This window comes from Coptis chinensis, chromosome 5 (assembly GCF_015680905.1).
Source record: "Coptis chinensis isolate HL-2020 chromosome 5, ASM1568090v1, whole genome shotgun sequence".
Lineage (NCBI taxonomy): Eukaryota > Viridiplantae > Streptophyta > Magnoliopsida > Ranunculales > Ranunculaceae > Coptis > Coptis chinensis.
The window spans coordinates 91,556,047-91,573,250 of NC_141460.1; the positions used below are offsets into that span (position 1 = coordinate 91,556,047).

General features: G+C 39.8%; 2 protein-coding genes across 2 annotated transcripts in view; one reads left to right on the forward strand and one right to left on the reverse strand.

Moving 5' to 3' along the window:
* LOC147500038 (uncharacterized) overlaps nt 1–17,204 on the forward strand; it is a 55,642-nt gene that overhangs the window by 14,101 nt on the left and 24,337 nt on the right. The gene's annotated exons all lie outside the window — the stretch shown is intronic.
* On the reverse strand, nt 4,091–9,582 carry LOC147500041 (ureidoglycolate hydrolase-like). Its single transcript, XM_086561754.1, is given in 13 exon segments — nt 4,091–4,389; nt 5,408–5,448; nt 5,683–5,875; nt 5,878–5,922; nt 6,213–6,275; nt 6,448–6,539; nt 6,802–6,904; nt 6,980–7,182; nt 7,296–7,382; nt 8,054–8,182; nt 8,893–8,967; nt 9,115–9,200; nt 9,332–9,582. Coding segments are annotated over 13 exon segments (1,404 nt in total). The 5' UTR covers nt 9,521–9,582; the 3' UTR covers nt 4,091–4,291.

Below are 17,204 nucleotides of genomic sequence, written 5' to 3' on the forward strand. Positions count from 1 at the left end.
TTCATCTTATTGAGAAACTTCAATATTCTTTCTTTTTTTATAGGCAACTTCAATATTTTTAGGATGATTATGAAGAACATACAACCAGTGTAGTCAAGGCACAAAAAGGCGCGTGCCTAAGGCGTGAGACGCACTTTAGTGCCCCGTCTTGACCAAGGCACAAGAGATAACATAAGGCGCGGGTTTTTTATGTTTTTTTGCGCCTTTTGTTGAGGAGCGAGGCGCGCCTTATCAATTTTTACAGCTTTTTCGTTTTTTTTACAATTTTTGCTATATGTGACACATTTACACTCGATCTAATTGTTGTATGGTACAAGAAATTATACAAATTTAGTAAGTTTTATTGTGGAGTACACTTTAAATTTAATTTTGATTAGTTTTTGTTAAGTTGTATGGGTTTAGAAAAGACACAAAGATGGATTAAATGAAGTTTTAAAGGATTCTAAAATTTGAATCAGGTGTTCTATTTCATGAATAACTCATTTGGATCAATTTGATTGGTTCATTATTTTAGTTTATTGAAGTTGATCGAGCTAGATTGTATTGAGAGATACGAGTTTTATTTTGCTCTTTACTTATTGTTTAAAATTTTTCTTTTAAATGACTACAATGGTTTTATGTTTACAATCACATAAAATTAATTTTAAAGTTTAGCTAAACAAATCAGTAATAATTCATGTTATATTTAATATTTATTTTATTTTTTTATATAATATATATTTTTTATTATTATTATGCACCTCACTTCAATCAGACGTGCGCCACGCCTCACATCTTGCACCTAAGACACAAGAAGGTATTGCGCCTTAGTTGCGCTTTAACGCTTTGACTAGACTGATACAAACAATCTGTGGAGGTAGTGGGACAGAAGACAAGGAAAAGCAGTACACGCATGAACTTGGTGGGACAAAAAGAGAAGGCCTGCTATTGACCCTATAGGTTCGAGCTTGCGTGCCTAACGGAGATATTTGTCCTCCTAAAGCTTCTTGGGCTTAGTACCATTTATTATTCCGTTAGATTTTTTTCTTCATCCAAAAGAATGCTAATTAGGTTACACTCTAAACTCTAAACAAAATAACCCTAAAAGCTTTAGGTCTCGTCACAACGACTTTTTTATTCTTCTCCTAAGACGATTTTCATCCACAAGGATAACCTGTCCTCTAACTTTTCAACCCACGGTAACTCAAATGTAAGTAGCTTTTTTTCACAACAATGAAGAGAAATTGTGGTGTAATTTAAATTAGTGAAGTACCTAAAAGAAACGGGGTTAATGTTACAAAGTGGCGTACTGGCCCGTCAATGTTTCATCTGAATACATCTGGGCTCTGGCTTATTCAACATGAACGTGAAAAGAATGATTGTTTGGAACCAACAAGCAACAATACAACAACATTATGGACACGATGACACACCGCGAACACACACAGTACGTGCGTGCTGTCATAAATTACTTTTTTCTTTGAATTTATGTTAGGTGAACATATGACTATATGAGATCTGATGGTCCCTTCAAGCTTCAAAACGTGGAAAAAAAAAAGGAAAAATTATTTGCATGAGATACGTGCTGTCACATAATTTGGTCAATTGACATATTTGGGTAAATTAACTAAAGGGTTAGATGAGCCAAGATTTCCCCAATTAGAGTCTCCTCCTAAACATATTGGATTTACGGTTAAATTTTGAAGTCAAGCAACTGAGAACACATAATTTGGTCAATTGAAATTTTATAACTAAAGTTTAATTACTATCATTATTTTCAAAAACAAATTTGTTAAATTTTAAAAATTATACAAATTTTCATTATTTTCAAAAACAAATGTTCCATTAACCAAATTGACCCATTTGTTTTAAAAGTTAACAAGTCAAACCAAGTTTACCGTGTGTTTTTGGAGGAAAATTTTCGGAAAATCCTAATTGGCTCATCTAGTGGGGATAATACTACTTAACCCTTAACTAAATTTGCAAATGTTACTTAAGTTGTGACCCATTCTGATCATGGTATACTGTATTTGTTGGTTGATAACTTGATATGAAAGGTTAAATTTCAGCTCTAGATCAACCAATGGAAATTACTTTTCCCCTCTAATTATTAGACTACATAGGCCGGAGAAGTCTAGAAGTTAGATCATAATTGTTCTTAGCTTAGAGAGTGTTTAAAAGCTAGGTTGGTCTTGAAATCTTCGAATACTAGTTACCAGGAATCGAAGTCCATCCGCCCGATCGTATAAGGTTGACTCTTTAATTTTTATTATTTTTTTGCTTAACTTTAACAGAAATACAAAAGGATTTTGTATAGGGTGGACAACACTCACAACAGGTTGTCCCCTTATTTCATGCTCAACTCCTCAAATTAGATTGTCCATAAAATTTGAGATTTTGGAATGACATCCTTACTCTTTGAAATATATATATGCCTTGTTCTTGTTAATAGCATTCCATTTCCTTCAATTATCAAATCATGTCGGGAAAATCACACTGATTAAAGATGGCATCACAAGTTTGCATATGTACTTGTCTACAAGCAATTTAATTTTTTTCAAAGAATAGATCGCTCAAAAACTTTATTGCAACCACAAGGTCGTGAATTCATGTCTAGTTTACCAACCAAAAACTTAAATAATTGATAAAAGGAATGTCTTTATAATTATTTATTGCAAGTAGTTATACCAATAAGATATGAAGTATCATACTTTATTCACATACTATACTTTTCATGCATGTAGTGCTGTTAAGTTATTGTTTTCGATTTTTCTTTGGTGAGGCTTACGACTCCCTGTACTAATTTTTTTATTGGTAGGTAACACAATATCATCTTTAAATAATTTTGCATACATGATTTTATCAAATATTACTATTCTTTAGGTGTAGTGCTGTATCTCAAGATTCTCAACTATTCTCTATTTGCTTTATTTATTTTATAGGTATGATGGAATAGCGCATTCAATTTTCTAACCTGGAGGCGAGGACAGAAAGAAACGGTATAATCAACTTGCTGCATGCATTGACAATGGCAAGTGTTACACTCGTCTACCTCAAGCCATCACTCGGTAAATTGTTATGTGAAATGCCAGTCAAGTGCTTAAGCAAACGTTCAATCTTCACTTTTCACCTTTGTTTCCTTTAAGAATCAGGACTAAAAATGTTTCCTCCATACTATGTTCACATGGATATGTTTCTTAGTTAGAGGCATGCATTTAGGTTCTCTTCATGGTCCTTGGCATTCTTTCACATAAACTAGACACCAGAGACACTGAAAGTAAGTCAAAAAATGGCATCTAAAGTTTATAGTCCCACTTGAATTCGAAGTTAAATTGAATCAGTGTTTCTTACCCGACAATTTTTTATTTTTTTTTGACATTTCCCTCTTTTTCTCCATGCGGCAGAGCAAATAAATAAACTCGTGGACTCAGACTTCAGATGTAAAATCTATTAGGTCGATTCTTAGTGAACACTCCACATGAATCTAGATGACAGTACAATTGATAAACGAATAACAAATATGTTCACAATTTACATCATCAGGTAGGTATATGGAATCAGATCCATATTACCACTAACTTTCAGAATATTGCGAACACAGACAGTACCTGATATCTCAGCTATATGAGGTTGACAACATCATTAATAAAATTAGGATTTAAGTACAAGATGAAATCCCTCTCATAAAATTCTTGAAGTACTACCAAATTTCATGTGAAGGACTCGTAGACATTTCAACTACCTAAGATGACACCGGTAAAATAGACTAATAAATTTATAAATGTCTTAAAAGTCCGGTCAAAGCCACATCTACTAGTTTGTAATCCTCTATGAGAGCATAAGGCAAGTGCCTTTGCTCTGTGTTCATCTGCAAATATAACCCTACCTTTTTCCTAACTGCACAAAACTTAATTGGACATGCTTGTGTCCACATGGAGTACGCATGCAACACTCTGAAAACTCTGATGTTGGCTGGTATCAAGATTCAAGATGCTACTGTATCTCATACAGATGAAAGTGTTGCTAATTCATATTTTTCTTTCTTTCAAATAGGTTACTGTCATGAAATCATTAACAAATCTTCCCAAAAAACAACAAAAAAAAAGAGGCATTCCAATAAACTCCAATATTTTGGACGAATATTATTAACCATTTGAAGTGGAGAACAAGTAATTCATCCAATTATATTCAAAAGAAATCTGCACATATCCAGCATTTGTACATAATTTACATAAGTATAGAAGAAATCACCCTCATGTAGAATATCTGACAGTTAAAGGCCATGAGTTGATTGTGAATTTCAGATAGGACATCATTTCATGGACAACTTGGCCAGTGTCGATGCTAATACCTTGACCCCATTCGCAATATCCTCAATGGAGGCATATTCTTCAGGTTTATGACTATAACCTGCAAAACCCAGAGTTATTTAAATAACTAGATTAGTAACATAGTTCCTACAAACCGAGACACATTCAAGTCCACACACATTTGCATGCAATTGATATCGAAGTCCATATGTAATTATGTATTAATCTTCCGTAAAAGAGGAAAGGAACACGCACACATAGGTATAAGTTTAAGTGGGAAACCACGGTCGAGCCTTACAGTGTGTCATCAGGGTCTAAAGAAGATAATTAGAATGACAGACAGTCAGACACGCAGGAACCTATTAAATGGGTCTCTCTATTAGATTGAAGACAAATATCAACTTAACTAAGTAAGTTGGCCTTCAAAGTAAACGGTCTTTGCTAAGAAAAAAGAAGCCTACATGAAGTGTATTAACTCTCAACCATTAGGTAAACCCATTGACTAAGTCAATTTCATAGCTTCACAATAGATTCTCCCAGTTATCAAACCATGCTTATTCAAGATGTATGCAATATAGTCCCTTTTTCTTTTCTTTTCTTTTGGTTCCTTCTTTATATTGCAACAGATCTATAAGATTTGTTAACAGTTAAAATTAGCATAATGTGTGTAGTGACTAGAAACTAGATAATATTAAAGGTGCAAGAGCTTTCAAAATGTCAGGTGCTCAGTGATCCGCGGTTGTTTTATATGCAGAAGTACATGTACCCAACAGATACAGACTAAGCGGTTCTTCTATGGTCAGTTTGCAAAAGGAGGCCATCGCTAGTGTCCAATAGTAAGCTCTCCCTTTTGCAAATTTCAGTCATTTTTATAAATGAGTAAATGAACAAAAATATAAATAAACTTCTTCAAGACTTTGTTAATGGAGAAAGGGTGGACTATTAGCCCAAACCAGTCCAGTCTCACCATTTTTCCCTTTCTTCGATTTGGAATATAGGACAATATTCGTATCTACGAATTGAAAGTGAGAGCCTTGTATATACTCATTTTTGGTCAATATTGGAATATCAGTACACAAATTTGAAGAGCTACAGAGGACGCAGAATGAAGTGTATACCTTTGTAACATGGAATAAAGATCATGCCCATTGGAGAAATTCTGCAAAATGAACAATTGCAAAGTTAGCAGTCGTTTGTGCGCTTCAAGTAACTAAATTTCTAACACATTTCCTGTCTAGCATGTTCTTGGGATGCTCAAGGTTTTAAGTATGTTCATGGCAGCAATTGTCCATTTCTTAAGAACAAAACAGAGCTTGAAGCATCCAAAGAATAGCCTACTAGAAGATACTGTTTTAACGAGTGATACTCAATTTCCTTTCCCATTTTCAATTACCTGGCCATAAAGAGTGAATCATGGTAAGCACGGCTGATCATAAATTTGTAAGTGAGATTAAGCTCTTTTCGACGATCTTCCATTGCTTTTATTATAGATTCATCTGATGGGCTTGGAGGATCCTGATTGACAATTCTAAATTCCAATACCTTGACCTTACGAGTCTTGGCTATGGTAATAGCAGACTGATGAATTTTTCTATAACATTGTTCCTCCGTTTCTCGTCAATGTCACGTGTATCTGCCAGAAAGAGTGGTAGATGTTTTTAAGATAAACTGAAAAACTATTTTTGACATTAATAATACTAGCCCCTTGGATAAATCCCCCACAATATATTATCCTATACTGTTTTAAATATCAGCTTTAATCAGTCATAAGTAATATAAGCGCAAATATACACCCAATAAGAAGCAAAGCATTTCCATACATCAAGAGACAAAGAGGGTGATTCACACCCTATCGAATTCAAAGCCATTACCAGACAATAGATTAACCTGGAAATGCATATTCATCAAGGACAAGAAGCATACCAATTTCTAGGTGTGATTTACTGGGGATGCTATTAATTGCTCCAGGATGAAGCTCCAAAATTCCTTGCAAAGATATGAATAAGATTATTATAAAACTGGAAGAAATCCTCAAAGTGGTTCTCATTATTTTATACAAATATTTTTCCACGCACAAAAGTAAGAAGTAAATGCCAGTCAAGTAACTTGAAACAAACAAATAATGTTAATACTTAGAATGGCAAACAATGCAGCTTACCTACAGTACCAACAGTGTCAACTGACCCAGATTCTAATACATGCTTCTCAACAGCAAGCGCCAGCTCCGCAGCTGCCAATCCCGCATCATTCCTGCTCAAATTTAACTTAATTTAAGGAATATAATCCTAGTTTAGCATGATGAAATCATCCATCCATGATGAACAATGTGCCCACCAAGCTTATTCCTTAATTTATTGGTATGCAAGTCTGCACACTAAGACTTAGCAGAAGTCCATCAAGTCCGCTTTTGAAATATTGAAATTTAACTTGCAAGTACTACTTTCAAGCAATTACAAGATGATGTGTAAATTGGAAAAGTAATATAGATTGGGAAAATGGATGAACCCATCACCTATGTGGCATTAGCACCGCTCCAGCGTGACCTCCATTGCCTTCAAAATCAACCTTGATACTCGCAGGTGCAGCAATAGCAGTCACAATACCAACAGAAGTACCTGAAAATGTCAAATTTCTGATTAGCAGCTCAAAAATAAAAAGTAGAAACGGTTTTATGAGTTAAAGAAGACTACCTTCTTCCTCAAGAATGGGACCTTGCTCTATGTGTAACTCCAGAAAAGCCGAATAGCTTCCTTTCTTCAGGAACACACTGGACAAGTGCTCCTGATCTTGTGCATAACCAGCAGATCTTGCAGCATCAAAAAATGATACATTTTGACCATCAACAGTCCCCTTGAGAGCATTGGCCAAAGCCTCACTCCCAGCCAATAAGCGGCTGCAATTGGAATAGCGTATGAGACTTCTAAAACGAATTATAACGGTATATCTATGTAAACAAGTGGAATGACCATAATTGTTAATTAAATGCCTGTGTATTTGGGTCCTGACCTTCCCAAGCAACTGATCCCGAAACGCGTAGGCTCCTCGGATGTGAATAAGATTACCTCCAAAGATCTCTTTGGTTTGAAGCCAAACCTGAAAAGAAGAAATGATTAAGAGGTTGCTGTGAACTCTGCGGTGCTTAGGAATTGACTAGATCAAATAAACAATGTCTTCTTTCCCTAAATTAAGAAGAAAAATTCCTTCAGACAGTAAAAGACTAATTCAAGTTTCTACTGATTAAAAAAAAACGTACTATGCTTTAATGTTTTTTTGGAATTCCACTCATATAATGTCTCACAGGATTATGCCAGTATGGTTAATTATGTTTTATAATAGTTCAGAAAAGAACTGCACAGATCCTGTAAACTGTTGTCCGGAAAATGTGCAGATCTGTTCATGAAGCCGTGATCAATCCACTCAACGACATTTTCATGAATCATGATCATGACATTAAAAGACAATCCGACTTCAACCCAACCTTGTTCTAATGGATAATAAGTTAAGGCATGAAACTAATTGCATCCATATCCTGTTAATAATTCAGGAAAGAAGTTATCAACAACTTATAGAGTTCGTCTTAATTCAGGGAACGGATTTCCTAAAACAGTCTTCCTGAATCTGACCCAAAATCCTAGAAGGATCAAATACTTGAGAACGTCGCAATTAGCGACTTAACAAAATATACCAAACAAACTCAACTATCGAAGTGCTGAATCCGCATTTGTTTAGTTCTCAAAATTGTCACATTCAAGCAAGTCACTCACCTTCTCAACACATTTATCGCCTCAATAGCACCCAAAACACCAACCACGCCATCATATTTACCAGAGTAAGGAATAGCATCAATGTGAGAGCCACTTGCAACTGCCGAAAGCTCTAAATCGTAACCATCCCTGAAGAAGGGGAAAGTAGTTCCAATGACCAGTCGACAGATACATATAATCAGGTAAAGGAAGCAAGCATCCTACATTTTCAATCGCGACAGACAATGAAGATGGCTTCATACAGAAAGAGAGATACGAAATACATAAAAATCGCGGAAATGAAAAGAAAAGACCGAAGTATAATTAATTTTAAACCTTTCCCAGGATAGAATCCTTAAACCTTCGTCGAGAAGTAGAGTTTAAATGACAGCCACTAGCAAAATAAGTAAAATGATATAAACAAATTTTTTGTATCCAACACGGGGAAGAACCGTCCGACACACTGACCACCATGGACTTTGAAAAATCCCATTGAAATTGGCCCACGTGCTTGACAAGTGAGTCACAACCATGTCTGACACTTCAATTTCTAGCTAAATGAATGCCCGGGTTACAATCCATAAGAAGGATCTGGGCAAAAGAAGGCTAACTCTTTTTCTGCGAAACCACTATTTCCTAAGTACTGTCATATCCAATGCAACACATAGACCAGTATGGCACACCCAGGGAAACAGAAACTTTAGTTTAATTATATCAACCAAAACATGCTAATACTGCAGCTGATAACAATGAAATATGATAGATAAATTTAGATGGACACCTTTTTACCTTCTTTTGTGCATATATACACTTTTATGTTCAACTCAAACTTCTTACGAGATAAATATTTAACAACTCACCATCGACCGAATATGTTTCCAACAGCATCCTCTCTAATTGATAAACCCGCAAGTCCCATTAAGTTTTTGACATACCTGCCATTTCAAATTTTAAGTTGCAAAAGTATATCAGAAAAAATGCTACATACATGTTTGTGTTACATAGAATTAACTCAAAATCATGTGGATGTACATATACACTTTCTAAATAATATTCCAACTAAAATATACTTGTTAGCATACCTTCGAGCCAATACATCCTTGTCACTGTACAGTATCCTGGTAACCGAAGGGGCAGGCGTATCCGAGAAAGTCGATAGCTCATCAATCTACAGTACACAATAGCAAAAAAAAAATCATTCTGAGCCTACTTAGTTTACAGACATTCGTTCAAACATCAAAAGAAGATAAATTTGTACTCATTTATATAAAGAAGTAACAAATGAAGTGTGGGCATTACTTGTAGTTGTAAGCTATCAGTGTCAACTGAAAAGGAAGATGATGTACATGATGGAGAATCATGGTTTGAGTATCCAGAGAAGTGTTCCATAGTTTTGATTGTTGGGTCTTCATCGTTTTGAGCTAAAACTTCGGAAATGTACGAGGTAATAATGATCAGCAAGAAAAAGTTTAGATATGTGACGGCCATTTTTTTTTTTCTTTTTCTTGGTTGGGCTTAAAAGTTTGTTAGGCTGGTTTTTAGGATGGGTCCAATGGTTTCACACATCCTACGCCATTTCATTTGGTGCAGAATGGAAATAAAAATGATAAAATAATAAAAATTCCAACGGACGAAACTGCTCCTGTATTTTTTTTTTTTTTTTTTATTTATTGAGCCCACTATTTGTTTAGAGTTTAGACTCCATTCAAACTGATGCATTCACAATTTGCAAAGTGTAAAACTCTGATGGTTAAGGCTAAGTCCAATAGTGCCGCAAAACACCAAATATCATATAAATTGTGATTTAATGGTACGTCAAAATGCTAACCCGCCAACACTATCGGTATATGTTTTCTATCTATACTGTCAATTTTAACGATATAGTGTATGTTCTGCACGCCAGAACGAGAGGCGGCCATAGAAATAAATCGAGATGGGAGGGGTAAAATCAGTAGGGTGTTAAAAAATAAAATTCTATTCGTAGTAGGAGTGGCGGATGGTGCGCCAATTTTTTTTTTCTGTGTTAGGATGGGTTGACTTGTTTGGGCTTTTTTTTGCTGACAGCCTATGCCACTGGCGGGTTAAAAAACAAACCACTGGGTTTATAAATATAAACCCTATCGCGCTTACCTTAGCCTAATGGAATCTTTTAGACCAATCCACATAATGGAAACCAATAATAATGGAACGTTTTATAATGTTGTCACACGTCAAAGGCCAATAACTCATGCATGCTTTGTTTCTCTCACAAGTCACAACTCACAAGGCACCAGAGTACCAGACCAAAACATGCTCAAGGCCACAAAGCTTACTGCGTATTATATTCAAATCTGGAGGTGCAAATTTGGTGACCATGTATGGTTGTAGCCACTCTAAAACCACCTTGGATATTTTATTTGTTCAATTTCAATTGGACCTCTCCCACCCCCAATATGTTGTTTGGTCTCTTGCACCTTGCACTTCTTCTATGAATATCTTGAAATATAATGGAAAAAATAACCAGTTCAAGTTATTGATTGTAGATATCGATCTAGTATTCTAGTGTTTATCTAGCCAAAGCCTTGAACCATATACGACCCCAGGCAAACACAAACTCCTGAGCACTATCGCCTATCGGAACAAAGGCGTATCATAGCTTCATAGAACCTTATGAGCTATGAGAATACGAGATTAAGTAACAAATTTCAATTTTGGTCAACTGGATTAGCTCAGCTCAGATCGAATAAAGGAATCATAATGACCCCTGTCCTCTAGCTATTAGGCTGACTATATTCTTGTTACATCATTCCCTTGTCCACATCATATCATTCATGCAGCAAAACACACAATCGAGAGACCAATTTCAGATTATCGAAAAAAGAGAGAGAGCGACCAATTTCACATCTCTAATCGACTGATTATACACTTTAGGTTAAGTCTAATGGTACCGTGCCGCAAAACACCAAATATCATAGAAAGTCTGATCCAATGGTGCGGCAAAACGCTAACCTGCCAACACTATCGGTATAAATTTACCTATCTATAGCACCAGTTTATTTTAACGAGATAGTGTCAAGTCTATACGCTAATATGAGGGACGGAAATAAAAAATCTAAGCTACACGCGATATTGTGTGGCGGCTAGAAATTGTTTTTTTAAAAAAATTCCCACACGCTCTTTAACAATGGCGACGGAAGAGTCTAATTTTTTTTCCCTTATACGCTATAGGTACTGGCTGCTGTGAGTAAAACCATTGCCTCTGCAAACGCTAACCCGCTAACTCTATGCACTGTACTGTACTAAACCATTGGACTTAGCCTTAAGAAATTTGTTTTGTACGACTACTTCCATTGTATCATTTCATTTGGCACTTTGCCCGATAAAAGAGATGGCTTGCGGTGGAGAAAGCTGAAGAGCTACATGGGAAACCAAATGCCTGCTAGATTGTGATCAGGTAAAGTTTCATTTTATCATCAGTTACTTTAATGTCGATTATTACTTTCACCCATTACCCATGGATGGTTAGTTGTACCTTTTGTTGATTATTCGTCGAATCATTATTATCAATGATGTATATTGTTTCACAAAGTTATTTGTATAATTTCAGGGACCAGAACAAACAGTGATAGTCCACATCCCATTATGTTGTGGCGAGCCTGAAAAAGTTCCATGAATCATCTCCAAGTTCATAGGTAAAATGTTATGATTGAATTAAGGGATGAAGTTTAATTTGCTGTTTAGCTAACTTTATGTTGTGACTTGATTTTCAAGTCACCTAGCTAGCTAATGCCAAATGACTCCTTGTATAGGTGTGGATCGTGTTACCATAAGTAGTAAGGTGGAACATCAGGCAAAAATGACCGGAACTATGAATGTGAATGATCTCCATTCTTACTTGCAACAGAAGATGAAGAGAAGTTTTGATATTGTTCCTTTGAAGAAAGAAGAAGTCCTTCTTATAAAGGCCCTATCATTGTTCACAATCATCCCAGCGAATGCTCTATCATGAGATTATTAATGTGCAAGGAGTAAGAAAACTAATATAGACTAGACTATATGAGAGAAAAAATGTAGACATGATGCTTGTAGGGGAGCAATATCCCCACTAAGGAACATTGCGCAGACGGCTAATGTTTAACCTCAACGATCGACCTCCAAGACCGATCTGCGAGCAACTCCTTACAAGTAGGTGTGTTTTGCGCACGGCTAAGCTTAACCTCAACGTGATCGACCTCCAAGACCGATCTGCGAGCGACTCCTTACAAGTAGGTGGTACTTAACAAAGATACTTCAAGATTTAACACTTTGCCGTGAGATTTAACAGCCCACCGGATGTAATCATTGCAAAATCTTATTTGCATTTCCCACCACCGGAAATAGGGACTACCGCACCAACTCCCCAATCGAGTATGACTCACACCAAAACCACTCCAAAGACTCATTCACGATCTCGCCTCTACATTTGTACAAAAGGGTACACGTGTCCAAGGATCTCCACCCCTTAATCCTATAAATACCATCTACCGGAACTACGCCGGACTGATTCTTCTCTCCCCATAAAAGGAAAAAACGAGAAGATACGTGAGGGCAGATCGCCTTCGGCGACTTCGGTCACATCCAAAATCCAAACCCTTTCCGTTCTTCCTTGTTGTAATTAGGAGAAGACCAAAACGCCCTTTACATTGGCGCCGTCGGTGGTTTCGACATCGAGAGCCACTTTAAATCGGGCTTCATCTATCTCTAACTCTCTCCACCACGAAGCATGGTTAGCATAGAAGATCAAGTTCGTAACCTCGCCCACCGGTTAGAATACTTAATGAGAGCATTTTTGCTCGGGAGGAAAATGCTACTTTACGCTTCGGTGGATAGTTATCGCAACAACAAGTCGGAAACGGAGTGAACACAAGATCAATGACGTTAATCGCCAATTTTAACGAAGTTATCCCAAAGGATTGGCTGACCTCCGCGAAGAAGGACTCGACCCGTGATTGTGCACAAGATGCTTAAGACGATCGCGATCCCCGCTTCACCGCAGAGGTCCTCAAGAATCCTTCCACACGACTTCATCCACCCACGCTTTCCCATGTATACGACGGCAAGACTGCGCCGGTCGTCAAGATGTGGCTCGCTATATTCAAAGTCCGCACTTTACAACTCACCGAAGTTTGATTATCTCCATCGCAGATTATTTCCGGCCCAGCCTCAAGGATGGCGCCTCGATTGGTTCTTTTCATCGAGTCCGATTCTATAAACACCTTCGAAAGCGCTTTTTATCGATTTGTTCGCCACCAAGACGCATTAATAACAGCGGAAGAAGGCGATCTTGATTCTCTGTTTCAGTTATCATTCAAGGACGGCTAAACTATTCGAGAATTCTTAGGACGGTTCAAGGCCGAACTGCTGTGCATGGAAAGTGGCTTGAAAGAATCTTTCGCCACACTAGCCTTTTCCAATGCTTGCCGAGTGCGAAATAGCGACCTAGCTAGGTCGTTGATGAAGGAACGCCCAGAGACACTGTCCGAGCTCTACGCTCGCGTGGATAAGTACATCAAGTTGCAAGAAACTTTAAAACTCCATGGTTTAGTAGAGAGCCACGAGGTCGCCGAAGTCTCAGATCGTTCCCCTCGGGGCAAGAAGGCCAGTCGCGATGCCCAAAGAAGCTTCGGCACGATCGATAACAACAGAGAGTTCACCGCCCCGACACGTTCTCTCCCACATACATACCGATAAGATTAAGCGCTTCATTTTTTCCGGCCAACCATCGCAGCCCGCAGATCGACGGGCAAGCCTTTTTGTGCATTTCATAAAGCAAAGTGCCATGAAACCGATGCATGCCGGGGCTCAAGCATTATCTCCAAGACTCGTGGAAGTTCGGTTATATCAAACACTACATTAGCATTCCCCGATGGCGACCTGCGTCACAAGTTGTCGGGTTCGTCGCGGTAATGAAGTCGATCTCCACCCCACCGTCACCGCCAAGGGATACAGGCTCGTCCTCACAGTCGAGGACGCTCCCGTGAGCGTTCTCGCCACGAGCGAAGGCAGCACTCGTCCGATCGTGACAATGCTCGCACTATTCATGTGATTACCTTTCCGGACGATCCGCGGACTTCTTCCGAGAGAAAAGACGTCGGGCCGGCTTCTTCGTGAAGTCTATCATTTTACTTCATTAAAGCTCCACGCTCGCTGGGTTCAGTCGCAATAAGCAGCGATATCACTTTCACGGAGGCCGACTTAAGCAAAGTTTGCCTTCCTCATAATGACGCATTGGTCGTTCATGTCAAAATCAGCGACTGGACAGTCAAGCGCGTCCTGATCGACCCTGGCAGTTCCTGTGACATCTTATTTTACCACACCATGCAAGAGATGAACCTCCCCAAGTCCGTTTCGCCGAACCGATCGCTCCCCTTTATGGGTTCAATGGCTCCAGAGCCGACCCCGTTGGTGACATTATCTTACCAGTATCCGTGGGCTCTCGAGAGGATAAGATTACCTGCAATACTCGGTTCTCGCGTTCGACAAAGAAGTCGCCATACAATGCCATCCTCGACGACGCCGATTCATCGATGCAAGCAGCATGGCCCACTTTACATCAAGTTCTCCGTTTCCCCGGACCTCGAGGCATGATGGAGCTTCAAGCAATCAACTTGAAGCGCACCATCAGAACCGTGTCCAATCAACGGATGCACCGCTTTCGTGGAATTGCTTCCCACCATACAGAGCCCTCCAACTACACAATGGCACGGACTTAGTCGCAGGTCCAACCCGAATCGCCGCGTAGCGTAACGGGGGCTCTTCCAGCAGAAGTTCTCTCCATCGCCGATACCGCGACTCGCGACCCTCGAAGTCCTCAATACACCGGCGAAGACCTCTAGCTTTGACCCCGCGACGGTTGGCTTGGCGGGGTTAAAGTTTCAGAGATCGTTTCAGCCCATGCCGTCGCCACAGTGCCAATAGCAGCCGCGATGTCAATGTGTTTTGTACCCAGTCCCCTCCCCGGTTCGTATTACCCCGGCCGCTTCGCTTGCCGACAGTGTCGCCCTTCCATCATCATACCGATCGGCCCCACCGATAGTTCCACCTTCTCCGAAGTGAGTCGCCATAGTGCTCCGCCACCGCTTGTACAACCCCCTGGCAGGAAAAAGAAAAGTGAATCTTGGCACGTAAGACGACCCGAAGTTTGTATATGGGGGCTAACCTCGACCCCACACTCAGATCTCAACTTGTAAATTTCTTATCAATGAATAAAGATGTTTTTGCTTGGTCGTATATCGATGTGCCTGGAATCGATCCTAACCTCGCTTTGCTACAAATTAAACGTGAACCCCAATGCTAGACCAGTTCGACAACGACTTCGCCGACTATCCCCGCTTTCAAAAAGCCATCAATGACGAGGTCGAAAAACTCAAGCAAGTCGGTTTCATCGTAAAGGTCGACTACCCCCGAGTGGATTGCCAATATTGTTGCCGCCCCAAAAAGAATGGCATACCGCTTATGTGTCGATTTCAATAAATGTCAATCGTGCCACGCTTTAAAGATAGCTTTCCCTTTGCCTCGTGATTGACCAACCGGGTCGACTCAAACCTCGCGGGTCATTAACTCCTCTCCTTTATGGATGCGCATAGTGGTACAACCAAATCCCACTCGGCCGAAGAAGATCAAGAGAAGACTTCGCTCATTACGGAACAAGGGATCTATTGTTACAACGCCCTCCCGCTCGGGTCTAAAGAACTGGAGCGACATACCAACGCCGGGTCACGGATATGTTCCAAGACATGTTAGCGCGACACCATGGAGGTCTACATTGACGACATGGTGGTCAAAAGCAAAAAGCCGGGTGATCACCTCACCCACTTAGAACAAGCGTTCTCTCCGCATCACCGCAGACGGCATGAAGTTGAACCCCCGAAATGCCTCTTTCAGCGCCCTCCGCAAGTTTTAGGGTATCGTGTCGCAGCCTGCGGATCGAGCAAACCCACCGTGATCCGAAGCCGTTTTAGATATGCCCGATCCACGACAAAGAAACAGATACGGTTGTCGGAATGGTCGCAAATTTCAACCGATTCATATCAAGGGCCCTCGATAAATGTCGATCGTTCTCGCAGCTCTCCTCAAAAAGGCGAGCCGTTCTCATGGAGTCGATCAATGTCATCACGCATTCGCATTCTCAAAGAGTATCTCACCACGCCCCCCGCCTTAGCCAAGCCAAGACATGGAGAGACACCGGGCTTTATCCGTCAGATCCGATTTCGCCATGTTTCGGTTCTCTTTAAAGAGGAGAACAATTGAGAAGCTCTGGCCTACTTCACGAGTAAGACACTCACGCCAAATTTAAAAGAATTATTCCTTCTTGGAACGAGCCGTACTTCGCTTTGTTGTATTCGCGACGGAAGTTCAGCCGTGACTTTCAAGCACATCAAATTAAAGTTCTTACCGACCTTCCATTGAAGAAAGTCCTTCACAAAGAAAACAAGACTACTCGAATGGGCGCTTTGGGTTAACTCCTGAGAACACCACATAGAGTTCGCCCCCGCGACTTCTCGAAGGTCGTCGTCGCCGATTTCCTAGCAGATTTCTACCGAGGACCCTTAACCGGGAACAAGAAACCGAGCTCCGCAAACACAAAACGGGAGTCAAATCACATTGGTCTCTTCTCTTTTTGTGGATGGTTCGAAAGTAATCTCGGTGGAAGTGGCATCGAGTCGCCTTAGTTTCCGACGGAAATATGATTGAAAAGTCGATCCCCAAGATTGATTTTGCAACATCCAACAATGAAGCGGAGTACGGCACTAATTAGGGGACTACGGATGGCGCTACAGCTCGGTGTGTGAAGAGCTCCAAGTCTTTAGTGACTCGCGAACCGGGTCGCTCGCCAGTTGCAAAAGAGTACACTACCCACCTAAGGTAACCTTTCCAAGTATCTTCGTGTTGTTCATCGCTTATTGCCTTCTTTTAAGCAGTACACATACATCATTTTTTATGGAGGAGAACCGCCACGCAGCATAGCTTTAGCTTATTTGGCTACCCGCACTTCGAGCTGCGTCCCCGACAAGTTCTCATAGAGGTCGCCGACCGACCGCATACCAAGTCTCCACTCATACCTTGATGATAAGTTTACCCATTTCCTCTCCGCTAGTCGGGCTTGAGCCAAACATGGATGCAGCCCATCATCGATTATATCCAAAGACGCACG